Genomic DNA, 15,701 nt, shown 5'->3' on the forward strand with positions numbered 1-15,701 from the left:
CTCAGAGCGGCTAAGCAACTTGCCCAGTTCCAGATCCTCTGACTCCGAAGCCCTTAGGCCTGTGTGCCGAGGCCTGGCCAGCGCTGGGGGTGGTCAGCTCCCTCTGTGACATCTGGAATCTGATTCCAACACACCTGTTAAACCATCTCTCACAGTACTTTCCTCCCAGGTCGCTGGGAGCTAGATCATCCGAGGGGCTCCAGCTGGACCACCCTCTCCCCACGTCTCTACCGACTGAAATCCGACTCTTATTCCAACGTCCAGCTTAAATGTCACCTTCTCCTATGGGACTGGATTTCAAAATGTTACTACCTCCTTGGGATTCCCATAATATTTGGCACTTCCCTTATACCAAGATCATGTTCTCTTTTGTATTATCTTCTTGTTTCTACACATGTCTTATCATCCCTTGTGGATGACAAGCTCGTCAGAGGCCAGGGGCAGGTCCCGTTCGTCTTTGTACGTTGCGGAGTCCCGGCTCAGCCCCCGAGACAGAGGGGGGCCTCGGCAAGGGATCTGCAGGAGATTTAAGTTCGGAGCAAATGGGAGAGCTGAGCTCACTTTACAGTTTACACGGAAGTAAGCGCTTAAGGGAACCCGGACTGGAGCAGAGCTGACACAAAGCCAGAAGAGCAACCTCGGGACCAGCGCTGAGCAAACGCCGGCCCCAGCCAGCCTGCGTGAAGCCAAGCTGGGGACGCAGGCTGGCTTTCGAGACATCTCAGTTGATGTCAAGGTATTTCCGCAAAAGATGCAAGATTCTCAGGACCCTCTGCTAGCCTGTTAGGAAAATACTTCCTCTTCCCAAAGAAACGATGTTTCTTTTCTGTTTTCCTTTTCCGCCTTAAAGTTGCAGGCCCTGCTTGCGGAACAGAGCCAAACGCCATTCAGACCAACCGTCTAGGTTCTTTTCAGAACGCATGCTGGTCACAAGGGTGGCCGGACTGTCCAGAGGCCTGCGGCAGTCGGTGAGATTCGGAGCGTCAGACGGCAGGACGGCGGCCTCGCCCTCGTCCTTGGGCGCTAGGCTGCGCTCCCATGCTCACGGCCCCTCACTCAGGTGCAGGCTGGGAACAGCGAGGCAAGGGAGGGAGAATGGGTGGAGGGTGAGTAGAGATCACTTAGCAGGGCTGAGAAGGCTAACGGCAGCTAGGAGGCGGATTCACGTGTTCATCGGACGCTTCTGCTCTGCTTGGAGGGGCAGTTTGTCAGTGTCCTGTGGCTCAGGAAATGTTCCTTCTCCGCCTCATCCAGTCCACATCCTTCCAAATTTCCACGAAAGAAGGAAAAAGCAGGCTAAGCACAGGGTATGTGTTTCGGTGGAGCTGTATAATCACACGCTAGCCGAGATAATTACAAAAGACCAGGCGCACCAAGCCTCAAACAGAGAAGAATGGGAAGAATTGCTCAAGTCTGGTTACCACCATCTTCCTAAAGGGTCACAGAGGAAGATGTGGCCCCCCGAATTCTCCTGTAACCCAAGCAGCGTTTCCAAATCCCTCATTTAACCTGCGGTTGTACAGATACAACACTGATCGACAGCAGTTTTGAACAGGAAGGAACTTTTAAGCCATCCCCTAGATCTGGACTCTTCTAATCAATATCTCACGGAACTTCAGACAACAAAATAGGAGGACCTCAGGGAAACGATTCCATGGATCAAATCATTTTAGGAGATTCCAGAGGAAAGAAGTAGATAGGTCTCTTTAAGAAAGACATGGTCACAGAATCTCTGATATAGCTGGGGTCTCTGTCTTCTACCCTTGGCTCCAGGGGGCCTCTGTCTTTGACAGAATTCAGCAGAGGCGAAGCTGGGCCGTCTCTGGGCCCAGGCCTCACGTGGCTGGTGGCTGCTACGGCCGGTCTCCTGGTGAGCTTGCTCTCGAGGACTCCTCACAGCTGCTACGTGGGTGAACCCTCGCGGACCTGGGCCGCCCACACCCGACTGCCACCTGCGTGAGGCCCACGTGAGAACAGCCTACTTGAGCCTGGTCAACCCACAGCCACCAGAGAGACGATGATACATCACTGTTCTCCGCCGCTGGGCCCGGCACGCAGCAGAGGCATCGGTAGCTGTTTATTAAGTGGACGGGTGAATGGCCGGGCCTGCGGTGTGTGCAGGTGAACCCCGCAGAGGGGGTCTCTGGCGGCGTGACGTTTCCTGAACGTGACCATCGGAACGCCTGCAGACGCGTCACACACAGAACAGGGCTTGATGGAATGCTAGTTTGAGAAGCACTGAATTAGAGGCCTGCAATGGCACAGGTTAGGAAGTGCTGGTCTAGCCGTGCCCTTGGCGTTACCGATTAGAGCAGAGAGGCTCAGGTCGCTGAAGAGAACTGCCTCAGGAAGCGAGGCTGATCTGCAGACTCCGCCTGGGAGCCAGGTTCCCTTTCTAGCTGAAGTGAAGGAGTGCAGACAAAATGGTTCCACTCACGCGAGCCCGTTTTAGCTATAACGGCATCTACCAGGCTTCTCACTTGGTAGCGCGCCCGTTTCGCTCCGTGACAAAGTCTCTGCGCGCAACTAGCTGTTCTGCGTAAGACCTCTCTCAGACGGGGGGCTCCCAAAGGGGATATAAGAGTATTTATCAGCCTCAGGTCTAGACTAAGCTCAGTTCTAAAAACAGCAGAGTCCATAGGAACACCTTGGGCCTTTGGTTTTAAACCATTTGCCTGGTGGAAATGCTTGCTTGAAAACTGAAATAACTGCAATGTCTAGAAGCACGGATCTTCAGCTGCCTCAGATACTGGTGAGGGATCCAGATTTTAAAATTCCTTCAATCTTACGTTTCAAGTCGCACTTTTCTTCCCCCATTGAGAGGTAAATAACATGATCTGAGGTTTGGTTCGGCTCTTAAAACTATAGAGAAGAATGTTAATACAGGTCAAACCGGGCCCTTCAGTTTTCACTTTCCAAGTACGGCCTATGCCACCACTCCCTAAGCAAGTCTCCAAATCCAAGAAGCACTTCAATAGCTGAAAAAAAAGTTTTATCTAATTATCTTCTTCTCCTACTTTGAATTCACCAACCATGTGTCTCTTCCTGGTTTTATCAAAGGGGCAAAAGCACATCCAATTCTAAGTTAAGCTTTAGTGAGCAGACTTAAAATCGATCACGCATTTTAGTTTCAGTAACTTGCAATTTCTACACCCTTTGATAATCCACTTTAAAGAGCAAACCGTCTCTAATGACAAGGCTTAAAAGAGACGACCTTTCTGAACAAAATATGAAAGCTGAGAAGAGACAGTTTTTTTAAAGGAAACTATGAATTAAAATGACCTTGTGTTCTGAAACTTTCCTCCCACCATTTTTGATGTTTTACCTTTCCTTTTTACTCTTAGAAAGAAAGCTGAGACACCCCTGCCTTCCGCAGACGGGCAGCCACTTCAGTAAGAAAGCTGTTAATTGTTCATTCAAACTCCCAGTTTCTTCTTTCTGCACTTTCTCTGCCGACGCCTTTAATGAGGTTGCTCGGCCTGCCTAGAGCCACGCGCCTGTTTCCCAGGAAGTCCCTGCGCGTCTGCGACACTACAGGATGAGGCTCGAATCCGAGCGATTTCCCTTGAGCCTCAGTCAACTCTTTTGTACGAACTAGGAAGCAAGTCCTCCCCTTCTCCTCCCCTCCCTCTCTGTCCTCTTTTTTCTCCATCGTGCCCCTGGGTGGCTGCCCTCGGAGGAGAGCTGACGGTTGAGCGGGGACGTGGCCAAACCGGAGGTCAGACCCCTGAAATGGCTCACCGTTGGGGGACGCAGAAACGGCGGATCGAACGAAACCCCGACACGTGCCGATGGCTGGTGCCAGCGTCCCTGTGAGCCGCGCTCCTCCTGACCCCTCACCGGGCAGACGTGCGCACCGCGGGCGCCGTGACCCCACAACTTTCCTCCCGATCGGCTCTGCCGGCCACCGCCTGTCGACCGTGGCATGTTGAGATGTAAAAAGCACAGGCGCTTGACTCAGCTGTAGTGCCCATAACTGCTGGCAATGTTACTGAGTTGGGTACTTGTGATGGGCAATTGATCTTCCACCAGATAAAAGAGAGGATGACATCTTAGATGATTTTATAATAAGGCACACTGTTTATGATTTATTCCTAAGCACTTGCTTTCTCTCCCGGTAGCCACTTTTAAACCGAGTACTCAACTCAGTAAGGAATTTTCAACAGGCCAAGTGCAAGCTTTCTTTCTCTTCCTTATCGAGAGCGTTTACAAAAACACAGCCACCTAACCCCTCCCACACACAACCCAACTGACCTGTACGACACGCCTCAGAAGGGAAACTGGATCTGGGTGATGCGCGAGGTCCACCCACGTTTGTAATTTCATAACCCTTGAAATAAGGAAAAGAGAGACTAGCAGCCAACCTTCCAAAACACCTACTTACCCACGGAGAACAAACGTTCCCGAGGGGGAGCCCAATGGCAGCGCACGACGCGACTCACAAGGTATTTTCACTTCCAGCCGCTAAACCACCTCCCTAATGAAATCTGCTGACCGTCAACCCGTTTGCCATGGTCTGTACAGAAGGACTTAGAATTAATCACGGTGTCGCAATCTTTCCCTACCGAGTGCTAAATCACAGTCTGAGTACCAACTGTCTTTCCTTGTTAGGTAGTTTTAATAGCCTCTGATACCATTTTGCTTTTTCTCCAAACAGTCTTTAAGCCGGTGCTGTCATTTATTTCACATGCGAGAACCACCCGATCTTTCCGAGGACAGAGACTTACATTCCTGGAGGAGGTGTCGGGTGAACCTGAGCAGGCAGCGTGGTGACCGGGCCGAGATGATCCCGTGCAAGAATCTGGGGCCTCTCACTGAGGAGCAGGCGTTCTTGCTGACCCTGGCCTGGCCGTGGAAGTGGCTGCAAGACCTGCTACTTCCTTATCACCCCATATGCCTCAGTTACAGCACAAAAAAGGGTAATTAATCCTCGGGCAGCAAACAACAAAGATGGGCGTGGGAAAGGGAAAAGAATTTGAAAAACGAAATCAACGTTCTGCCCTGTCCTTTCACGGCAAACCGGATGATTACAGCCCCGCGCCCGCTCCAGATCTTCCAAGAGCCGCCAAAGGGCCCGCGGCACGCACCACAGCACAGCCAAGAGAACACGACCATCCGGGCGGTTCAAAGTTCCCCGGGCAAATCAGCGTTGACCAACCAGCACACAACTGCCTACTGGCGTTCGGGTGGGGACTTAAAACACCCAGCCTCGGGAGCCAACACCGAATTCTCTCCACAAGGAGAACAGGGCCGAGCAAAGCTCATTCTGTCATCACTTGCTGGTGTGCTGAGCGTCCTCCCAACACATCTTGACATTTTCAGGCTTCCTTAAGGAGCGTCAATTGATATTATAATTAAACCACAACCATAAAATCAGAGATCAAGCAAGTAACAATAAAACCAGAGCTGCTACATAAAATTCGTACCCGATCCTGCCTCTGGTCCCAGATGAGACTGACAGCCAACGTGACAAATACTTGGACTGATGTCAGATGACTCAGTGACTTTTATTCTAAATAAATGCACTGCTTATGGATTTGATTTCTGACATGACATGGGTATTTTTTCCCGTAGCACAATTTGAGATGGTCAGTATATTCTAGGGAAAAAACTGCCATGTCATATTTATTTTAGCAAACGAGGTGCAATTAAAAAGTAGAAGTAAAACTGATAAGTACAAAGTAATATTTTAATAATATATGAACACGAACATGAAAACAATGTAAACGTTAAAAATGTTGATATGATACTACAAACGTGATTTTGATCAGCCGCAACTGGTAAAATTCTATGTAAAGGCATTAACAAGGCATCGCAAGAAATCCTTTCTTTTCCCAGTATAAGCAGTTCTCAGTACACACTCAAACGCACATAGATATGGAAATCAGAAATAAAGGAATGTTAAAAAAAAATAACATAGGCGGACACAAATAAAACCACCCCGTGAGTGTATGAGTGATGCATGTTTTTATGATCTTAATTACACTGAAGTATTAAAAAATGCCATTGATCTCACAGTTCACTTTACAACATCCAAATCTGCAAACCTGTGGGAAGAAATCCAAAGCTCTGTCCAGATGGTTAGATCCAGCCCACTCTCCTGGGTTACTCAGGTATGTCATCACGTGGTTACCTGAGGATCAAAAACCCCGAAGTTACAACTTTCTCTAGGTTTAACGGGCACGTCCATAATAAAATATGTTCTAACTCAGGGGGAGCTGGAGAGAGGCTAAAAAGTATATTTGATATCAAAATTTCATCATTTACACCCATAAGGGATCAAATCCTATCCATACCAAGAATCTTTTGAAAAGGGAATGAGCCACAAAGTTTTTACTCTTTTAAAGCTGAAGCAGAGCTGATTTTCAACAACACTGTGTTAGTTTCAGGTGTACAGCAGAGTGATTCAAATATACCTACGTACATATTTTTTCGATTCTTTTCCACTGTAGATTATTACAAGATATTGAATACAGTCCCCTGGGGCCCTCGTTGTTTATTCTATACATGGTAGTGTGTGTCCAAACTTTTTACTTTTAATTCAGTGCCAACTAAATGGTTCAGCCTTTCACTGTGCTAAGAGGAGCAGGTAAAGGCGATCTATGTCAGCGACGTCTCTGGGAGCCTTTGACTGGAACGGTCCCCTGCGTCCCCGAGACGTGCGCTCTGGGGGCACAGGGTTTGGACACCACGGAGCCATTCATCTATTGCTATTTGGGGCTGGTAAACGTCTGCTACAGAGCCAAGCGTCCGGGGATGTGGGCTCTGGAGATGCGGGCGGCCGCACTGAGGACCGCGCCATCTCACTCTCTTAAGAGGAAGACAGCGCCTCCTCAACCCTGCGACTGGGCTTCAAGACAACGTTCTGTCGTGACTCTGCAGGCGCGCCCGGCCTTGTCAGGCACTGGCTGACCCTCATCTCGTTTGGATGGTCCTGTCGAAGCACAGTGAAGACAAGGAGGGGAACTTCTCCAAGACAGGCTCTTTACGGAAAGTAAGTCTTTTTTTTTTCAAAACTGATATGTTTACGCATTTTTAAAACATTTATTTATTTATTTTTGGCCGCGTCGGGTCTCCGTTTCTGCGCGAGGGCTTTCTCTAGTTGCAGCAAGCGGGGGCCACGCTTCATCGCGGTGCGTGGGCCTCTCACTATCGTGGCCTCTCACGTTGCGGAGCACAGGCTCCGGACGTGCAGGCTCGGTAGTTGTGGCTCACGGGCCCAGCCGCTCCGCGGCACGTGGGATCTTCCCGGACCAGGGCTCGAACCCGTGTCCCCTGCATCGGCAGGCAGGCAGGCTCTCAACCACTGCGCCACCAGGGAAGCCCCAATGCATTTTTAATGAAGATTTTAACACCCAACCAGGAGACCCACAGGTGCAGACCGTACAAACTACTCGGGAGACATTCTGGCCACGACTGTACCTTCTGCACTGGTAGGCCATCAGCTCCTCTTGAAGGATGGATGCCCTCTTTTGCAGAAAGTTAACCTAGAAAAGAGACCTCGTGTGAGAAGAGGTGAAGGTGGCTTACAGGGCGACACTGTGCAGATACCCAGTGTCTGGTCGGATTTTATTTAAATTCAGACAACTCTCTAGATAAAATGCAGAGGATCGGTTGGATGCTAATGCTGTGGTTTTGTCTTTGATCCCATCCCATCCCCACTGGCACTCCATCAGAGGCTGCAGAACCGAGTTCAAACCCCGCACCGCAGGGCTGTGTGGACCTGGCCCTGGCCCACCTGGGCGCTTCACCTCCTCTCTCCCACCATCACCACCTTCCAGCTCGCATCCTTCCTACTCTGCGGCCCTGTGACACAGGCCACCTGCCATCGTCTGCTCGGGAATGCTTGGCTAGCTACCTCCTATTCACCGTCCACTGTTGGGTTCAAGGTCACCTCTGCTCCTGAATTCTCCTGCCAGCCCTGCCCCTCACCACCCCCTGCCCCAGGCGGCCAGCGGACCCCTCCTCTGTATCCTCCTGTTCCGTTATGAGCACTTTTCCAACCGCCCCCGGTGGTCTGTCTTCACGTCTCTCCCTCACACCTGAGAGCTCTCCTGGGCCAGGGATAATGTTGGAGCGACTCCGTAACCCCAGTTTCTGTTTCAGGGTTGGACAGGGAGCTGGCACCCCCTGGCCGTTTCAGGAATGAATGAGTGAGTGGAAACAAAATTACTGCCTACTAGAAACCTTAATCTACCCTGGGGACTCCCTGAGGTTGGAGAGGCAGTATTTTGTCGTGGAAAGAGCCTGCCCTTCGTCTGGAGTTAGGCCAACTCGCGCTCGGCTCCTGACTTGGCCTCCATAGCGCTAGGAAAGCTCCTTGTTCTCTTGATGCCTTATCTGTGCGATGGGGTGAACGACGGCCGGTTCCCAAGGTCATGAGGATGACGGGAAATGAGTAACAGGAACTGCCTAGTCCAGAGATCCTGGGGGGTGCCACCGTGTGGTCCCTGCCCCTGAGGGGCTAGGGGTGGGGGGACCGAGCTGTCGAGTATAGTCTCTTCAGTGAGACCTTCACAGCATGGTCGGATTATGCTGAAGCATAAATTTCTATACTATTAAAGAGGCCTGTATCAGGCATAAATCCAACAGCGCTTCACACAACCCACTGGAAGTGGTTTCCGGATAACTTACACTATGGCTTCACACGATCAGGAGTCAGTGGCATTTGATCACTTTGGAGCTTTACTCTTGTCTCTTTGGTCTGAACTGAAACCATGGCAACGGTGGATTCTGAAACATGGTTATGCAAGACAGGACAGCTGGCAGAGTAGAGACTGTGCTTGGAGAGAGGGAGCGCGGCTTTTTTTTTTTTTTAAACATCTTTATCGGAGTCTAATTGCTTTACGGTGTCGTGTTAGTTGCTGCTGTATAACGAAGTGAATCGGCTCTACGTATCCATACATCCCCACAGCCCCTCCGTCTCGCGTCCCCCTCCACCCTCCCCATCCCACCCCTCTAGGAGGTCAAAGAGCTCCGAGCTGACCTCCCCGGGCACGGCTTTTCTAAACGGGTACATATCAAAGCGGCCCCACTGCACTTCTGACTCGTCACATCACCCGGGTCTGAATTTTATCCCATTAATCCAGCGGCCCACAGGACCAGTGACAACGCTCACAGATGCAAGGACCGCGCTGACCCCACTTCCCCGCCTCCACCGCGTTTGCCGCTGGAATTCCAACAATTTCCCCAAACACAGGCACCTGTGCTCTCACACTAAATCCGCTCGCTCTGTGGTCCGCACCTCCTCCGCACAGCTGCCGATTCTGAGGCCTCACGCAGCTGGCGGCGCTCTCTTTCTGGGTCAACATCCAGTTTTAGGAGGCCGAGTGGCTTTCATTACAGTGAAATGATATGAATGGTAACGGAAGCCCTGCAGGTGGATATCAGATTTCTCTTTCTTTTCTTTCTTTTTTTCTCAAAAATACCTCCTCTGAAGGTGCTGGGTCCTACACAGGTGACCCGAACGAAGCCCTCCTACAAGGTGAACGTGGGTAAAAAAGCCACATCTCGAGGAGAGCCTTCCGCGCCAATAAAGACGCCCTAACCCTTTGTAAGTTAACACCCTCCCGTCATACTTATTTTTATAGGGAGCAGTGAGCACAGCCAAACTTCTTAGCCTACAGAAGCGATAGCTAACAGTAGCGTAAGGGTTGATTGTGATGAACTCTTCATTTTCAGATAAGAGATTTTTGCCGAGGGGAACAGAAGAGGCACAGCTAACATCTCCACGTATCTGTCCTACACATTATAAATAGCTAACGTGAATTTCATTAAACTACAGCATTTGTTTCATTCGCAAATAAATTTATTGAGCACCTACTCTGTGAAAGGCACGGTTCTTGGCACAGAGAGAAAAGAAATCTTTCCCTTGCAGAGCTTTTCCAGGAAAAAAGTAGGTTTTAAATTTCTAAGTGTAATAGAAATGGGAATATGTGAACTTCTTCTCATGTTGAGTTGAAACATTCGTTTTTTTAAAAAAACAGGAATCTGGGCTTCCCTGGTGGCGCAGTGGTTGAGAGTCCGCCTGCCGATGCGGGGGGCGCGGGTTCGTGCCCCGGTCCGGGAGGATCCCACGTGCTGCACAGCGGCTGGGCCCGTGAGCCATGGCCCCTGGGCCTGCACGTCCGGAGCCTGTGCTCCGCAACGGGAGAGGCCACAGCAGTGAGAGGCCCGCGTACCGCAAACCAAAAAAAAAAAAATAAATAAAACAAAACAAAAACCAGGAATCTATAAAACTAATGCTGTATAAAATATTTACAGCAATATATAAAACTTGTTTTAGAGAAAACTTATGTAGGAAGTTTTTAATTAATATCTAAATTGAAGTCAATTTTATCTCTCATAAACTACTGTACCAAGAACTACACATTTCAGCAGAAATATCAATATTTAACTGAATTGTTTGAATACCATGTCATTATCCTGCCTCGATCCTAAAATACATCTTATTATCTCTGACAATCATATAAAATACACCAGAATAAAAATGCTTCTAATTTAGCCATGTTTTTTATTTTTCTGCACTTTCACATGATAAGGAGTTAGCAATGTGCTAACTGATGGCATTTTGGGCCTGGAACCAAGAATAAAAGGGTGAGTCTGTGTTGGAATGCAGACTGTAAATAAAAGTAACCATAACTGAGCTTTTCAATTTCAAGGATGCTTTTAAGAAAATCTTATCGAGACAAAGAGTTCTTAAGCTAGTAAGAAAAAATTCTAAAAAACCCCACAAAACAAAAAACAATTCATCCTGGGCACTCAGTTATTATGTGACATCACACGGATTTCTGGCATCAGTTCAGAAACAAACATTAAATAAGATATGCACAGCATCCAAACCAGGGGTCCCCGGCCTCCCGGACCATGGACTGGTACTGGTCCACTGCCTGTTAGGAACCTGGCCACACAGCTGGAGGCGAGCAGCCAGCAAGCGAGCGAAGCTGCATCCCCCGCTCCCCCCTCTCTCCCATCATTCACATTATCACCTGAACCATCCCGCCCCCCGGCCGTGCAAAAACTGTCTCCCATGAAACCAGTCCCTGGTGCCAAAAAGGTTGGGGACGGCTGATCTAAACCCTTGGAAAATTCCTTGATTCTAGAAATTACCTGTGACCTTAGGGAGGAGATAGTGTCTTCAAGTTCTTGTCTTAGAGATGCTGGCATCAACCCTTTAAATTTTGTTTCATATTCTTGTCGTATGTAAGTTATCTAAAGAGAAAAAAAAAAAGCGTATCTTTTTTACCACAGAAATGATTGTTTTGAATTTAAGAAATCCCAGAATAATGTCCATTCATTACAAAGGTAAGTTTGTTACCTGTGGTCAGAAGCCAGACAACTGAGATGAAATAAGGGGAAACACAAACTGAAAAAGGTATATTCTGTCCTTGTCAATCTGGGAGAGAGAGTCCCTGTGACGGCACTTTATTTCTTTAAAACCCTCGTTGACACAGTTTTTGGCATTGGATAAGGAAAATACCTGTCCTCTCTTCTCCACTCACGATGCACACATGATGCTAATCGTACATCCTCTCCTTGATCAGGGTGTGGATTGTGATGATACTAAGCTGCGTGTGAGGACAATTCATGGTATATCATCTGTCTGGCTAAGACACTCCCCCTAACTGTCTAGGTACCTGGGTGCTTGATGTCATCATGTGATCACGAAGATGCGAGTGAAGGAAAATCTGCACAGCTGTGTCTCCAGGCCTCCCCATACAGGTAACCAGAGGGCCCCTGTCATCACGAGCATCTCTGATTCATGAGTTTCCCTCTGCCTCTGGAATGCAGCCAGGTCTTGCTCAACTAACTGATGGCCACTGGGCTGGTCACGGAAAAGTTGGTGGCTCATCAAACTACAAACAGGTAAGGAAGGTGGAAGAAAAGTCTTTGGAAGAATATGCTTCAGCAGGGTGAGGAGGTGTGTTTGAGGGTGAGCGTGAATGTGAGCGTGTCTGTCTTGGTGCCTTTCTCCAGCTCTGTTTCTTTATTTCTCTTTCTCCTAATCTGAGATGCTATGGAATTCAGACCTGTGTTGCATGTGCTGTGTGGGACTTAACTAAATATTAAAGCTGAACTGCAGTGTATCCCACAAATGATTCATTGGACACACCTGGAAATAAGGTAATAGACTATGAAAATATGTGCAGCTGAGTTCAGTTAGACAAGTCTATGGATTTAATGAGGATAATTTAAAATTACTAGCCTTTAATTCCCAAATTTTCTTATACTAAACTAAATTAAGGGAGAAATGTGCTCTAATAGTTTATTTTATTACCTACTAAAATCCCATGGCAAATGTTCTAGAATAGAACACAATTTTTAAATTTTTGGCAAAGTATTTTTTGAGGTATGTTACAAACTTGTGATTTATACCTAAAGGGTAAACAAAAATGATGAAAAGTGACCTCTCCCACTGATGAAATATTTGATTTTTCCCATTTTATCTTCTTGGACGTAAGTCCAATAGTAACATCTGTCAGTTGACTCAAATGAAAGGCAAACACAAAGTAAAACACATGATTTATAAATCAGACTTTAGGGTCAACCTTCATCAAGGGCTCACAGGCTACTATATATTGACTATTTTTTTTCTATCAGTCATCACTGGCTCTGAAATTCTGAGCTACTACTCTTAAAAAGGACTCATGTTTGCTCCATTTTTTGTATCCCTGTTTATTTAGAATGTCTGCCCTCTGCCTGTCCATTTGAAATATAACTTGTCTGGGTATAAAAATGTTTCTGTCCCACATTCTTTCTCTCAGAACTTTGGAGATGTTTTCTCAATGTCTTTTGGCATTGCTATAGTGAAGTCTGAAGTTAGGCTAATTATTTTTCCATGTTGAATGTGACTTTCTTTCTCTGCTTGGCTGTCCATATGATTTTATTTTTCCCTGGATTAGGTAACTTCACTGGGATATGTTTTGGTATTAATGATTCTATATCAATTTTACTGAGACAATGTGTGTGCTCTTTCTATCTTTTTAAAAAAATATTTATTTATTTATTTGGTTGTGGTGGGTCTTAGTTGCGGCAGGGAGGGCTCCTTAGTTGTGGCAGGTGGGCTCCTTAGTTGCGGCATGCATGTGGGATCTAGCTCCCTGACAAGGGATCGAACCCAGGCCCCCTGCATTGGGAGCATGGAATCTTAACCACTGTGCCACGAGGGAAGTCCCTCTTTCTATCTTTATATTCAATTCTTTGAAGAAAAGCTTCTTCTGTTAGAGTTGTTTTCTATTATATCAATAGTTACATATATTCATGTGATATATGATTTTTTTTCTATTTGTTCTCTTCTTCAGGAACAGAGATTTTGCATGTGTTGGCTCTTCTTTGACAATCTTCCATATTTACAATTTTCTCTATTATTTTACTTTCTTATCGATTTATATCTGTTTTATGTTTTCATTTTATTTTGTGTGATCACCATATTTCCTTTAATGTTTTCAGTTATGATTTTCCCATTTTTTGTTTCTTCTAATATGGTTTCCATCTCTGTAATCCCGTGATTTTGACTACCTTTTTTCCTAAACTCTGAGAAATCACTTCTCATCTTTGTTGAATTATATCATCTTTAAACACGTCTCTTTTCTTCTTCTTCTCTCTTTCCCCACCTTTTTCCTTGACAGAGAGATATGTCAATGTGTTTTGTAAATGCTTTGACATTATGAAGAACTGTTTTGGTTTCAAAGAACTGTAATTTGTCTGAACCTTCTCCTTACTTCTTGGGTAATTTCCCATTTGATCTATGTTCTAATTTGCTTTTTGCTTCCACTCCTTCTTTCTCTCTCTCTTAATCTAGCAAGGCTCTTAACCTAGTTCCTTTTTCTTAAAAAAAATTAAAATTTCATTTTTGAATGGAACCAGCAATGTTCTGAATGCTGAGGTAGGGAGTGAGCTGGGGCAGAGGCCACAGCTATGGTTCAGTTTTGTTGTCATCAACACCCTTTGACCAAACCTATGATTTCGTTTGTTCTTGGGGCCCACCTGCTCTTAGTTTTCAGCTACTTTGGAGGTCAGGGCCAAGTACTGAAGTCCTTTAGTTAATGCTCAGAGCTGCTCTGGACTCTCTTTTTTTCCCACTTCACTTTCCACACCTGATGGTCTCCCTCTACTGGAGGCAAGTCGTAGACAGCAGAAAATTGTGCGTGAGCAAGGTCATTCATTGATCACCACTGATCCCTTCCACCACTTTTAAAATTCAGTACGCTATATTCCCCAACTTTTATTGAGGATCTTGCCATTTCTACTTTCTGTCTATCCCTTTCTTCTTTGTTTTTATGGTTTTGGTGAATCTGAGTGAACTTAAAAATGGGCCCTTGGGAAATCCGACATTACCTCCCCTGTGGGTGAGACTATCACCCAGGAAAATATTACTACCCTGAATCCTTAAACCCAAATCCTGAATTCAGTCATCATTATACCAACCAGACGCCTATGACTTTGATAAAGTCATGGAAAACTTTAACCAATCCGTTTTACTCTACTTATGAGGTTAATGACGTTACTACCAGCAAACGTTTATTGAGTACTTTCTATGTGCCGGTTACAATCCTGAGTAGTTTAAGAAGTGTTTAATCCCTCTGACAACCCAACGAGGTAAGCACAAACTTGAACTCAAGCAGTCTGACCCCCCAGCACATATTCTTGGCCACCGTGCTCTGCAGTCTCTCGCACAGTCTTCCCACATGCTGACGGGTCTCCTTCACAGACACCGCCAGCTAGAGCGGTCTCACCCACTGCACAGGTGTGCTCTCCCTAGCGCGACAGGAGCCAGGGGACATCCTTCCAGACACCCAGCTGGTCTTTGCTCTAGCTTTTTTGTTTTTTTGTTTTTTTTAATGACAACAATAACAACAGTGCCAACAACAATTGGTTCCAATATGGTATGGTTTCCCTATACTTTCCCATTGGTTAAAGATTTTAATTTACCAAGCATTTATGATAAGACTGATTTTTAAACACCTGTACAAATGCAGTACACATACTGACCTAAAACAAGAGTTCCGCAAATTCCCCACATAAGCACACATTTTAAAGTCTGACCAGTGAAGGATATATCTAAGTTTGTTCCACAGCAAAAGGAGAAAGAGGAAGCAAAGAATTAGCTTATAGTCCTGTATATCACTTTTGACTCCTGCTACTATCTTTCTGTCCCCACCTCCGTCCCAGGATGTGTTTGAGGGGAAATAACGAGGGGATGATGACATTTGTCTACAGACTAAGTGCAGACTATGAACTGCAAACTGCTCACCGTGCTCCTCTCCCTCCTCCCTGCCTTCCCCCTTCTTGCCGTTAACCTGGCAAGAAACGAGGGGAAGTTGAATTGATCTAAGCAAAGGGTTTGATGGGCATACAAACTAAGGGAGGTCAAAATTGTTTACATGTAAATCTATTTTACTATTAGATTTGAATATTAACTCTTATTCACATACAGTGTCCAATTGTATTAGTGAATGATGTTTATGAAATGCGGAAGAACTCAAAGATCGCTCTCGCCTGAGTACTCCTCGGAAGGAATTTCCATCCCACCTCACCCTTCCCACCACTCTTCCTCATCCCTCCAGCATCCCACCCAATAGACACAGCTTCCCTCTCTCCACAATGGTTACTTCTCTCTCCATTTCCATCTTCTTTCCTTTAGGAAAGGAAGATTAGGAAACTCAGGACATCATGACAAACAGTGACGCTCCTGTAACGTA

General features: G+C 46.6%; 1 protein-coding gene across 13 annotated transcripts in view; it reads right to left on the bottom strand.

Moving 5' to 3' along the window:
- Positions 1-15,701, bottom strand: part of CEP112 (centrosomal protein 112) — a 448,869-nt gene that overhangs the window by 44,574 nt on the left and 388,594 nt on the right. For 12 of the 13 annotated variants that reach the window (XM_067020489.1, XM_067020491.1, XM_067020498.1 and 9 more), the window contains 3 exons: positions 11,110-11,211; positions 7,423-7,487; positions 5,945-6,133 (listed from right to left, as the gene is read on the bottom strand). In XM_067020489.1, the coding sequence (XP_066876590.1) occupies positions 6,130-6,133; positions 7,423-7,487; positions 11,110-11,211 (171 nt within the window). In that variant the 3' untranslated portion in view covers positions 5,945-6,129. Of the gene's footprint in view, positions 1-5,944; positions 6,134-7,422; positions 7,488-11,109; positions 11,212-15,701 lie in introns of those variants that run through there. The other variant, XR_010838020.1, reaches the window with a different exon arrangement.

This window comes from Kogia breviceps, chromosome 19 (genome assembly GCF_026419965.1).
Source record: "Kogia breviceps isolate mKogBre1 chromosome 19, mKogBre1 haplotype 1, whole genome shotgun sequence".
In the NCBI taxonomy this organism is placed as follows: Eukaryota; Metazoa; Chordata; class Mammalia; order Artiodactyla; family Physeteridae; genus Kogia; species Kogia breviceps.